Source organism: Schistocerca nitens, chromosome 1 (assembly GCF_023898315.1).
Source record: "Schistocerca nitens isolate TAMUIC-IGC-003100 chromosome 1, iqSchNite1.1, whole genome shotgun sequence".
Taxonomy (NCBI): domain Eukaryota; kingdom Metazoa; phylum Arthropoda; class Insecta; order Orthoptera; family Acrididae; genus Schistocerca; species Schistocerca nitens.
Window position 1 is genome coordinate 1,164,382,951 of NC_064614.1, and position 13,583 is coordinate 1,164,396,533.

Sequence of the window (13,583 nt, forward strand, 5' to 3'; positions counted from 1 at the left end):
ACAGGATGCATTGTCATGCTACACTATGCTCTAAAATGTGTCTATGTCCTCCCACATTTAGCGTTTTCTTAAGGGGGTAGGACGTCAAAAGGGGCGACTTGGAGCAGGAGAGGCATCAGAGGACATTTTAATTTCCAGCGTCTACAATTTTACAAATAAATTCATAAAACTTTGTCAGCAACACCAGGAAGGATTCAGGGTTCACACTCATTGCAGTGGAAGTTCGAAAACATAGCAAAATAAATTTTTTTTACGTGCGAAATTTGATCATTTTTTCACTTACTAATGGATGCATTTGTTGCTATAGGTACACTTTTCTTCATAAGTTAAAGAGATTCTTCGACGAATTTAGCACAGCATACACACCATACTCACAGGTGTGTGAAACTCTAGAATTTATTTAATTTATGAAAAAACGAATGAGCTGTTATATTTTAAACTTCATGTTTAGAAAAAACACAAATTTTATAGTTAATTACCTCAATTTTTACCACAGTTTTTAATAGATTTGGAAAATTCTAGAGTTTCATACACCTTTAAGTATGGTTTGTATGCTGTGCAAAACTAATCGAAGATCTCTCTTACTTATGAAGAAAAGTGTACCTATAGCAACAAATACTGCCATTAGTAAGTGAAAAAATGAAGAAATTTCACATGTACAAAAAGTTATTTCGTCATGTTTTGAACTTCCACTCCTACGAGTGTGAATTCTGAATCCTTCCTGGTCATGCTGACAAAGTTTTATGAATTTATTTGTAAAAGTATAGACAGTGGAAATTAAAATGTCCTGTGGTGCCTCTCCTGCACCATGTCGGCCCGTTTTACGTCCTACCCCATTAAGTGTAGTAATGGGATCACATCCTAACCATGAAAGATACCACAATACTGCAACACCACCACCTCCGTTCTCCACTAATGGTACTACTCATGTTTACAGGCAACGTTCTCCGGGCATTCACCAAAGCCAAATTCTTTCATCTGATTACCTATGCGTTTGGTGTTATTCATCACTTCAAATCACTACTGACCAGTGATGTTTGTCCTTATGAGATCAAGAGTCGCTTGGCATTGCCCACAGAAACATGTGGTGTATGAGGAGCTGCTCGACGACTCTATGCATTCTTTTTAACTCCGTATGCACAGTCATCGTGCTAGCTGGACCCCTGGTAGCACTTCGTAGCTCACGGGCGACTCCTCCTGCTCGTTATTGCGATTTTTTACATTCTCTCCCTCGCAATGCTCGATGGTCCTTGCCCGTCCGTACGTGAGGTATGTGTTGTGGACTGGCAAGACAGCCAATCCACTGTGACGGGTAGCCGAAAGGCACGCGTTTAAGCTCCCGCAGGCTGGCGTGAGGTCTGGAACAGTTAAAGGAATTGAGTCTAGCAAAAAAGGTACATAGCTGCTGGAATACTTAACTTTAATCCATAATTGGTGAACATCGGTCTGACGGTACATGCATCACAAGATAAATAGCAAATGATAATGGCGCCTTGCTAGGTCGTATCAAATGACGTAGCTGAAGGCTATGCTAACTATCGTCTCGGCAAATGAGAGCGTAATTTGTCAGTGAACCATCGCTAGCAAAGTCGGCTGTACAACTGGGGCGAGTGCTAGGACGTCTCTCTAGATCTGCCGTGTGGCGGCGCTCGGTCTGCAATCACTGACAGTGGCGACACGCGGGTCCGACGTATACTAACGGACCGCGGCCGATTTAAAGGCTACCGCCTAGCAAGTGTGGTGTCTGGCGGTGACACCACAGTATGCCCGGTTTTGGGCTGTTTCTTCGCATTTGCGCTTCACAATCGAATCACCATCATCAAAAATCGACCTGGCAGCTTTAGAATGATTGGAATCTCCCTGGCCGATCTGTTATTCAGTGACATCCAATCACTAGTCTACGTTCGAGGCAACTGAGCTCTCATGAGCAACTCATTCTGATGTTAGTGGTTCTCTAGTGAAAACACAACACTCCCCGTCTCTTTTAATACTCCCGGAACCATCTCGCACGGCATTTAGTGGTCAACTCCACTTAGGCCTCTCAACATATATTTGATCATATAGTTTCGATGCAGAAAAAAAGTCTTGGTTGCACAAGATAAGTTTATTTAATATTCATATATGACGCTTTTCGCTGTTCTAGGAATCATCAGACAACCGATTGCTAATAGTGACCGAGGCGTCGAACGTAATTAAAAGTCGCATAGAACCGGGAGGTAATAGCCAGATATCCACAGCGTATGCTTCATTACATCATCGATAACTACTAGTGTCTGGGCGTCAAACATAATGAATAGTCCCAAAGAACTGAGAGGAAACAGTCTACGGGACGTCTGATGACTGTGGCTATCTGGCTGTTACCTCCCAGTTCTATGGGACTTCTAATTACATTCCACGCCTCGGTCACGCGAAACGAGTCACATGTGAAGGTTAAATAAACTTACGTTGCTGTATCAATGCTACCGCGGTAGTGATAGTGTGGAATGATTGTAATACCACCATGTAGCGTAGTTCGGCAGGTCACGTGAGTATATTGTTGGTAGCTGTTCACTTCACTTTAGTGAGCATACCCACACTGGAAGTGGGTGACGTAAGGCAACTTGCAGTACGGGGCATCTGATTAGATATCGTTATCGCTAACAGTTGGAAAATACATGCGCGAACAGCTATCCTGAGCTTGTTCACCTGTCAGTTCCACATCCACAGCATTCCTGGCTGTACGCGAAAATCACATCTGCTGCATTGTGTCGGCCTGCCTACTCAATTGAAAACTGAAAGTTTACTAACAAAGTTTCATTATTAACCAATGTTTATCATAAAACGCTCATTATTGTTCTTAAAATATGGCACCGATTTTACAAACGAATGAAAAATGTTTCTTTTCATGACCGTAACTCTAGTTATGAATCACTGAAGTCCATTTATCGATGATGATAGACGAAGTGACATAGCTCATCAGCACTGCTTGTAAACAAAGCTAATTTTTTTCCCACTCTACTACGTTCCTGCAACGCGGAATTTACTCTCGCAAAGTAGAATAACTTTCTAAATGAATATTAAAACCAAAGACGCAGTGCAAAACTCGCCGCTCTTCCGTAGACTCGCCACTTACACTTCCTAATGTTTATCAAATGCAGCCGTACTTCTCTGCTCCAAAACAATCTGCTTACACGTTCATGAAGACAAGCTATTGAAGACCAACATGTGAAGCTAGGAGCTCTTTGATCGCGAATAGTGTACACACATCATGCTGAAACAAACTTTCCTTTCCAGATATCACGGTATAAGTGTATATGTACGTGTGGGTGGCAACTTTATCGCGGGATAATTGTATATTTTTATTTTTATAATTATATATTTTTATGATTTTGGTTGGGGTGGCTTGAAATACTGTGGGCTAGCATGAGACTTTCAATTAACTTATACTGTGATAACACTCGTACGGACATCGGCTGCCCAGAAGTACGTACGATATAATAATTTTTAAACACATTCGCGACTCACCGCCTTCTAATAAATAGTTTGCGTGAGCGCTGCTATTTAGAAAAGAAAATATGCGTATTCTTACGCAAACTGTAATTATCAATATGGGTCTCAGGGGCTACTGGTTATTTATATACCAAACTACATAAAGATAACTGAGATACTGAGGAATGTAATGATTTTCAATATTTCTTGTTCATTATTTGCAATGCAAAACTGGAGAGAATCTCATCTGCCGTTAGATGGCCAAAATGAAACATACTGAACTCATTTAGTGCTGTAGATTTGAGTAAATGAAATTTATCACTACTGTCTTTAACCTTGGAATTAATGAAAGATCAAAATTGAGAAGTCTCTTCCATTTACGTTTAATATTATGATATGAAATTTCCATTAAATAATACAGTCAGCGTAATGGCCGACTAAATCCTGCTAGGAAGGATGAGCTCCCTGCACTACGAAATCCTGTAAAAACTTTGTTACTTATAATTAATGGTTATGGTCATGGGAGGTGACAACTAAGTCAATAATACACACTTTCTAATAACAATTTCTATTATATTTTTCAAAAATACAGATAAAACTTACGTCAATTATCAGACAGCACTACAATGGCGGCCTACCGCTAGACGAAACAAAACAGGAGAGCTTTCAATAAAGCAATAGTCTCTGGTCATGTTCATTTTCATTACACAGATAAAAAGAATGTTGTTTTATTTTTATATCACATCGCTGTTTGTGATTTTTGGTGGTATTATTTAACTTTTTTAATCTTTCTTATACATCGGGCACACGTACACAGTCTTGAAATAATTTATAATTCACAAGTCGCACAACAAAAGCTTCTTTTTCTTCTCGAAATGTACATTTATGTGTTGTACCGTCGCACAGAGTACTTAATCAAACTTTTCGTTTGTACCGCCTCTCATAGACTCTAACGACGAACTCCAACAAAAGCACTCCCACTCCTCGTGCTTAATGAACAACAACTGGTTAAGCAGGTCAGTCCTACTGACTTGAACGAGCTCTATTCTCTGTATCTAAATATCGTTGGTTTGCTAAAGTAAACCATGAATTTAATCCATATTTATAAATCTAGCAACCCATAATACGCTCTAACACAAACGACGCACTAAGAAGCAATTACCCGAATGGGACGGACGTCGGTAGATACGTACATATACAGACAAATGAATGAATGTTATTTCAGAGAAATGGAATAATTTATTCAAGAGAAAGAGCTTCGCAAACTGAGCAAGTGAGTAACGTGCTGGTCCACCGCTGGCCCTTGTGCACACAGTTACTCAGCTTGGCAACGATTGATAGAGTTGCCGGTCTAAGGCGCTGCAGTCATGGACTGTACGGCTGATCACGGCGGAGGTTCGAGTCCTCCCTCGGGCATGGGTGTGTCCTTAGGATAATTTAGGTTATGTAGTGTGTAAGCTTAGGGACTGATGACCTTAGCAGTTAAGTCCCATAAGATTTCACACACATTTGAAGTTTTTTGATAGAGTTTCTGGACGTGCTCCTGAGGAATATCGTGCCAAATTCTGTCCAACTGGCACGTTAGATCATTAAAATCCCGAGCTGGTTGGACGACCATGCTCAAAATGTTCCGGATGTTCTGAATTGTGGAGAGATCTGGTGACTTGGCTGACCTAGATGGCGTTTCGCATGTACGATGACAAGCAGTAGAAACTCTCGACGTCTGCGGGTGGGTATTATCTTGCTGAAATATAAGTGCATGATGATTCGCCACGAAGGGCAACAATACTGGTCGTAGATTATCGCCGACGTACCGATGTGCTGTAATGGTGACACGGATGACAACCAAAGGGGTCCTTCTATCAAATGAAATGCCACTCTAGACATCACTCTTGGTTGTCAGGCAGTATGGCGCGCGAGAGTCAGATTGGTATCCCTCCGCTATCCGGTGATTCCAGACACGGCTTCAGCCTGGAATCTCATTGACTGGAGTAGAATTGTCTTCAGTGATGAGTCTCGCTTCGAAATGAGCCATGGTGACCAGCGTAGACCCGTCTGGAAACCCCTCAGATAGTAATGGGATACCAACCAGACTCACTCGCCATGCGGCCTGACAACCTAGACTGATGGTCTGCGGTCACATTTGATTTAGTATGAGGACCCGTTGTGTTGCCATCCGTCGCAACCTTACATCACAGTGATACGTCGACGATACTCTACACTCAGTTTTGTTGTCCTTCATGGCAAGCCATTCTGAGCTTACATTTCAGCAAGATAATGCCCGCCCGCACACAGCGGTAGGTTCTACGGCTTGTCTTTGTAAGTGCCAAACACTATCTAGATCAGGAAAGTCGCCAGATCTCTCCACAGTTGAGAACAGTTGGAACATTATGGGAAGGACGCTCCATCTCGGGATTTTGACGATGTAATGCACCAATTGGGCAGAATTTACGACGATATCCCTCAGGAGTACATTCAGTGCACAATAGCTGCCTGCATAAGAGACAGAGGTAGACCAACGCGTTATTGGCCCGCTTAATAACTGAAGCTCTTTCTCTTGAACAAGTCATCAATTTTACTAACGAAATTATAATCATTCGGGTGTCTGTACATGTAGATCATATCTACTGATTTCCATCCCATTCGGATAATTCCTTTGCGGTGCATCGTCCTTTTGTCTCAGAGTGTACGTATAGTACGGACGAAACGTATAGTTAGCATGTGGAAAGATATGAAACGTGCATTTTAATATAACCAACGTAGTAGTTTTGCACGTGTCCATTTTTATAAACAAACAGTGTAATTTTTCGAGCCAGATACAGTTGACAACTACCACCGGAGGAGGCTAGGTAGCAAATCATGAAGACGAACACTTCTTGTGTGATGCAACAGCTGGCTTCTAAGCGTGTAGTAATCACAATGTAACCCCCGTCTATCATTCTTCACGTTGAGAAACACGTCTCATATGAGGATATCTTCTGTGTAAATTGCTATACGTGGCGAAATGTCCAAAGATACGTGCATGTGTGCATGGTCTTCCTCTACGATTTTACCCCTCCCCAGCCTCCCCCCCCCCCCCACTCCCCGCGTCCCCGCACATACACACAAATTCACACACATACACACACACACACACACACACACAGGTTTGACACAAACTTCTTTTCTCTCCATTTCTCTTCAGTACCTCCTTATTAGCTACGTGATCTACCCATCTAATCTTCAGCATTCTTTTGTAGCACCACATTTCAGAAGCTTCGATTCTCTCCTTGTCTAAACTGTTTGTCGTCCATGATTCACTTCCTTGCATGTTACACTACATATACATACTTCCAGAAAAGACTTCCAAACGAATCTATATTATATGTTAACAAATTTCTTTTCTTCAGAAATGCTTTTCTTGCTGTTGCGAGCCTACACTTTATATCTTCTCTCTTTCAGCCATCGTCAGCTATTTTGCTGCCGAAACAGCAAAACTCAACTAGTTCCCTAATCTCATTCCCTCGGTATCACCTGATTTGAATCTACTACGTTCCATTAGCCTAATTTTGCATTTGTTGATGTTCATCCTATATCCTCATTTCAAGACTCTCTCCGTTATGATCAGATGCTCTTCCAAGTCCTTTGCTCCCTCTGACAAAATTACAATGTCATCGGTAAACCTCAAGGTTTTATTTCTTCTCCCTAAACTTTAATTGATTCTCCTAATTTTTATTCGGTTTCTTTTAATGTTTCCTCAACGTATACATTGAATAACAACATCTGTGATAGGCCACAACCCTGTCTCAATCCCTTCTCAACCTGACTGCTTCCCTCTGATTGCACTCGACTCATAACTGCTGTCTGGTTTCTGTACAAGTTTTAAATAGCTTTTCACTTCCTGTATTTTACCCCCTGCTACCTTCAGAATTTCAAAGAGACTGTGCCAGTCAAAAGGTTTCTGTAAGCCTGTAAATGCTGTAAACGTAGGTTTGCCTTAGCTTAAGCTACCGTCTAAGATAAGTTGTAAGGTCAGTATTGTCTCACATGTTCCCCCATTTCACTTCAGTGACGTCGGCTTCTATCAGTTTCTTCATTCGTTTGTCGAGAATTCCTGTTAGCGTTTTGCAACGATTGCTTATTAAAATGATAATTCGGTAATATTCACACCTGTCAGTAACTGCTTTCTTTGGAACTGTAATTATTACAGTCCTCTTGAAGTCTGTGGGTATTTCACCCGTCTCACACATCTTGCACTCCAGATGATAGAGTTTTGCCATGGCTGTCTCTCCCAAGGTTGTCAGTAGCTCTGACAGAACGTCGTCTCCTGCCAGGGTCTTGTTTCGACTAAGGTCTTTCAGCGGTCTGTCAAATTCTTCTCGCACTATCACGTCTTCCATCTCTTCTTCAGCTACGTCCTCTAACATTTCTATAATATTTCTTTGAGTCACTTGTCCTTTGTATAGGCCGCCTATATATTCCTTCCACCTTTCACTTCCTTTCTTTTCTTAGGACTGGTTTTCCATCTGAGCTCTTGACATTCTATAAGCCCCAAATATCCTGTTAAACTTCCGTCTGTTACACACGAGAGACGTCTTCCATATGATACCCAGCTCATATATTACGTCATGATCTGACATATAGTTAAAATCATTAACATTTTCTGATGTGGTATGTAATTAAAATTATTAACATTTTCTACGGTCGTGACGGACCAGTATATTGACCCTGGAGCAGCGTGTATGGAGAACCAAGACGAATAGCATGATAAAAGAGCAGTTCTCAATACAGGAATAAGGAAAGGCGAATAACAATAAAATTTGCATGTAATTTTATATTCTCTAACTCAACTTCTCGCTTGTTAGTATTACGCTCCTCACACATGTAAATACGAGGGGCGTTTGAAAAGTCCGTGCAAAGTCCAAGAGTTGGCATTACCGGCGCGTATCGAGGTCATGTTAAGTTAGTAGCATCTTTGGAAAGAGCGCACACCAAGTTTCAGCCATATTGGTCTATTTCTTTGTGTTTGGCATTCGTGTGAACCAAGGAAGTCGAGTGATGGTAAAAAAAAATGGACGACAAAGAGTTTCGTGTGGTGATTAAACATTACTTTATGAAAGGCAGCACGCCTGAGGAGACTAATGAGAAGCTTGATAAACATTACGGTGACTCTGCACCTCCGACTAGAGCAGTTTATAAGGGAATTCAAAATTTTCGGAGTGGCCATATGGGCACAAGTGAAGCTGAACGTTCTGGACGCCCTGTGCAGGTTACGACTCCAGATCATTGATGTAATCCATGATATGGTGATGGATGACAGAATAGTTAAGTGCGTGAGATTGCTAGTGCTATGGGCATCTCGAATGAATGGGTACGTAATATTTTGCATAAACATTTGGACATATGAAAGCTATCCGCAAGATGGGTTCCGCGATTGCTCACGCTTGACCATAAACGGAATCGTGTGAAGTGTTGCAAGGATGGTTTGCAGCTGTTCAGGACTCTGAGCGTCGTTTCGTCACTGTGGATGAAACATGGATATACTCCTGAGAGCAAACAACAATCTAAACAATGGGTTACCAAGAGAAAATCTGCACCAAAAAAGGCGAAGACCTTTCCTTCGGCCGGAAAGGTTATGGCGACTGTCTTTTGGGATTCGCAAGGGATAATCCTCACCGACTATCTGGAAAAGGGTAAAACTATTACAGGTGCATAATATCCATCGTTATTGGACCGTTTGAAAACCGAGCTGCAAGAAAAACGCCGGCGATTGCACAGCAGAAAATTCTTTTTTCATCACGACAATGCATCAGCACACACCTCAGCAGTTGTGATCGCAAAATTAGCGGGAATAGGATTCCAACTCGTTTCACATCCCCCCTATTCTCCAGACTTGGCTCCCTCGGACTACTATTTGTTCCCCAATTTGAAGAAATGGCTGACGGGACAAAGACTTAATTCAAACGAGAAGGTGATTCGAGGAACTAATAGCGATTTTGCAGACTTGGACAATTCCTATTATTCGGAAGAGATCAACATATTAGAACAGCGTTGGACGAAGTGTATAAATCTAAAAGGAGACTATGTCGAAAAATGAAAAAGGTTTACCCCAAACACGTAAGTAGTTTTTATTTTTGCACGGACTTTTCAAACGCCCCTCGTACAAGACCAAATAAAAAATCAAATCACGTAACTGCAGAAGTACCTTTAAAATCAGTCCAAATCATTATTTCTGTGCAGTGTGCTGGGCCACGTTCCCGCAATCGACGACGTGGTCGTCATATACAGCGCCAGCAAACACGCCGTCAGGGTGCTGCTGGAGGGGCTGCGGCTGGACCTGGTCGCCAAGAAGAGCCGCATCCGTGTCGGGGTGAGTTCTGGCCTGTTGTATACTGCAGCCGGCCGCGGTGGCCGTGCGGTTCTGGCGCTGCAGTCCGGAACCGCGGGACTGCTACGGTCGCAGGTTCGAATCCTGCCTCGGGCATGGGTGTGTGTGATGTCCTTAGGTTAGTTAGGTTTAAGTAGTTCTAAGTTCTAGGGGACTTATGACCTAAGATGTTGAGTCCCATAGTGCTCAGAGCCATTTGAACCATTTGTTGTATACGGCAGCTCTTGCGGTGACGTCATTGCTTTCATCGTAATTGTATTTTGGATTACAGTACGTACCGCCATCTCTGAGTGTTACAGAAATTTTCTGTGTTTTATGTGAAGTTTCAGAATGGCCCTTCAGACATGCTTAGCATAAAACTGTTTCCAGCGTACTGTGTGTTAACAGTTTGACGGATTTGCCCAACGGTTCCTCACTTCTGAGGAAATGCAAGGTTCTACCCAAAATTTACCGAGAGAAAACTCAGAGAACATACCTTACTTCTTAATTCCCGCCATCCCCTTAGATTAGTTTCCTCGTGCTTGAGTGAAACGCTTCCAGCCTGCTGGCTGAAACGTGTTCAAAATTAGTTGTGATTTCGATTGAACCTCTTTATGGAGTCAAAACACCACTCGCTTAAGTTTAGTTTCATTTTGTGCGGGAGCAGTTATTCACGAGGAACTGGTTCAGGTAAGTAGGGTAGGTGGGGGACAGTTGTCATGTTTTTTTGCTAGTAATTCCCTTACAGTGGGAGAGATGTGCACAGTTGCATTGTCATGATGCAGGGACCAGTCCTTGTTCTCCCATTTTCCATGTACTTTGCGTCTAACACCTTTCCCCAGTCTTCTCAAAACATAGCAGTACAGCTCCCCAGTTACGGTGTGTCTATGGTACATGGAAGAAATTATGGGCATTTCAGTGAATGTAAAAAAAAATTCATTAAAGCTGACTTGATGTTGGTGCACACTTGGCGCGCTTTTTGGAACGCGAGGGGATGATGTCTTCCACTGCAAAGACTGTTGTTCTATTTCAGGGTTATATACGTAAAATGCAGTAACGTAGAGGAGTAGGCTCAAGTTTAAGGGATTAGTCAGAAAGAATCATGGCACAAAGAAGGGGAATACGTAAATACCAAACAATCAAGAGATACGTTTCTAGTTCCCCGAGACTGTAGATACTGCAATAATAAATAGCTCAGGAGGCTGTTTAGCTGAAGAGCAATGGACGTCTCTAAAATGCGCAATCACGTAAGCTGGAAACAAAAAACGCGGGTGCAAGGAAGGCGATTGCTATGAAACCCTGGGAAATGGAAGAAATCTTTCAGTTGATACACGGAAGAAGGAAGTACAAAAATGTACACGCATATTCAGGTATACAGAAATACAAACTACTGAGGAATGAAATAAATGGGAAGTACAGAGAATCCAAGCCAAAATGTCTGCATGAAAAGTGTGACAAAATCGAAAAAGATACAATTGTCATAATAACTAGAAAAGTGGAAACAACATTCGGTGAAATTAAAAACAAGGATGGCAGCATAAGGAGTGCAATGTAAATTCCACATTTGAATGTAGAGGAGAGAGCGTATAGCTGGAAAGAGTACATTAAAGGCTTCTAAGAAGGGGAGGACATACCTGACGACGTGATAGAAAAAGAAACACGAGTCGAAAGGGAACAGATAGGGGATCCAGTATTAGGATCAGTATTTACAAAAACTTGGAACGACTTTGTATCAAATAAGGCGGAAGGAATATTTCAGGTTGAGTAACAAATGCTCTGCTTGTGTTGAACTGATTTTTGTCTATTTCTAACTAGTTTCCGGCTTATTATGACGTCTTTAAAAAACAACTTCTATCCGAAAGTATCGGAAGAATCCATAATTAAGCAGGAGGAATCGATCAGATGCCATCGAGATTTCTAAAATCAATGGCAACAATACGACGATTCACATTGATGTGGAGAATGTATAAGACTGGTCATATACCATCAGACTTTCAGAAAAATATCATTCACATTATTCCAAAGCTAGCAAGAGCCGATCAATGCGACAATTACCGCACAATCAGCTGAACAGCTTATGCATCCAAGTTGCTGACAAGAGTAATATATAGAAGGACGGAAAAGAAAAATGAAGATCTGTTAGACGAGGATCAGTTTGGCTTTAGGAAAGGTAAAGGCACCAGAGAGGGGGTTTTGATTTACGATTGACAATGGAACCAAGACTGACGAAAAATTAAGACACTTCCATAGGATTTCTCAGCCTGGAATAAGGCTGTCGGTACCGGTTTAAATTACCGCGATCGATGGTTTAACATCTGCGTGTGCTTGTAGACTGAATAGGAGAAGTAGGCTTGTCTCAGCTTGATGGAATAATTTATTAGCGATACCCTGCGGCTGGAACAGTCAATAATACACTGCAACAAATAACTCGTGCGAAGGCATGAGAAAAGTTCAGTACGATAAAGTATTCCGTATCTAACGCACTTGGTTTCATGCTTTCGTCACGGAGTAAAACGTGGAACTGAAATCAACAATCAAAGAATAAAACACAGAACGTCTCTGTGTATAGCGTCTCTGGCGTCCAGCGGGAAAGTTTCGCAGCACTGTACTTCCAAACACCCGAGCATGTCACGGCGCTGAACGATGACAGAAGACGCCACATCAGCCCCCATGGTAGAAGCGGAGGGTCATTCCAAATAGCGTGCTGGAAAATTGACATGTCGCCCGTATCTTGAGGTGCGTGGTGGTGGGTCAACGGCGGCCCCCAGCTACTTCGACGACGACGTTGACGGAGTGATTGCTGAGTGAGGCGGAAGTTGTGGTAGGTCAGGCGTCGTTGCTTCCGGAAAGACGTACGCCGGTTTCATGCGGTCAATGGAGACTGTAGTCGGTTTCCCATTGATCAAGATGTCCAAGGTCTTCCTTCCTCTGGTTACGACACGATGTGGGCCGGATGTTCGACAACGTAAAACGGTACAATATGTTCGATATCCTGAAAAACATAAGGGTGAGCTATATGTACAGACGGGTAATATACAATATGTACAAGGATCAAGAAGGAACAATAAGAGTGGAAGACCAAGAACGAGGTGCTCAGCTTAAAAAGAGTGTAAGACAAGGATGTTTTCTTTCGCCCCTACTTTTCAATCTATCCGTCGAAGAAACGATGACGGAAATAAAGGTTCAAGAGTGGGACTAAAATTCGGGATGAAAGAATATCAATGATAATATTCACTGATGACATTGCTATCCTCAGTGAAAGTGAAGAAGAATTACAGGATGTAATGAGTACAGAATATGGATGGAGAGCAAATTGAAGAAAGACAAAAGTAATGGGAAGCAACAGAAATGAGGACAGCGGGAAAAGCATCAGAATTGGTGATCACAAAGTAGACGAAATTAAGGAATTCTGCTACCTACGCAGCAACTTAACCCAGGGTGGAAGTAGCAACGAGAACATAAAAAGCAGACAAGGAAAACGGGCAAAAGGATATTCCAGTCCAAGAGAAGTCCACTAGTTTAAAACATAGGCCTTAACTTGAGCAAAAAATTTCTGTGAATGAACGCTGTGAGCATAGCATTGTGTGGTAATGAAACATGGACTGTGGGAAAACCGGAAGAGAAGAGAATCGATCGTTTGAGACGTGATGCTACAGAAGAATTAGATGGACTGCGTAATGAGGTGGTTCTTTGCAGAATCGGTAAGAAAAGGAATACATGGAAAACACTGACAACAAGAAGAGGCAGGATGAGAGGATACCCGTTAAGA

The 13,583-nt window shown here is 42.1% G+C and overlaps 1 protein-coding gene across 1 annotated transcript in view; it reads left to right on the forward strand.

The window, feature by feature from the left end:
- The window catches only part of LOC126238872 (dehydrogenase/reductase SDR family member 11-like), a 105,427-nt gene that overhangs the window by 57,636 nt on the left and 34,208 nt on the right, over nt 1-13,583 (forward strand). Inside the window, exon 4 of the mRNA XM_049947818.1 lies at nt 9,688-9,817. Coding sequence (XP_049803775.1) covers nt 9,688-9,817 — 130 coding nt within the window. The remainder of the gene's footprint in view (nt 1-9,687; nt 9,818-13,583) is intronic.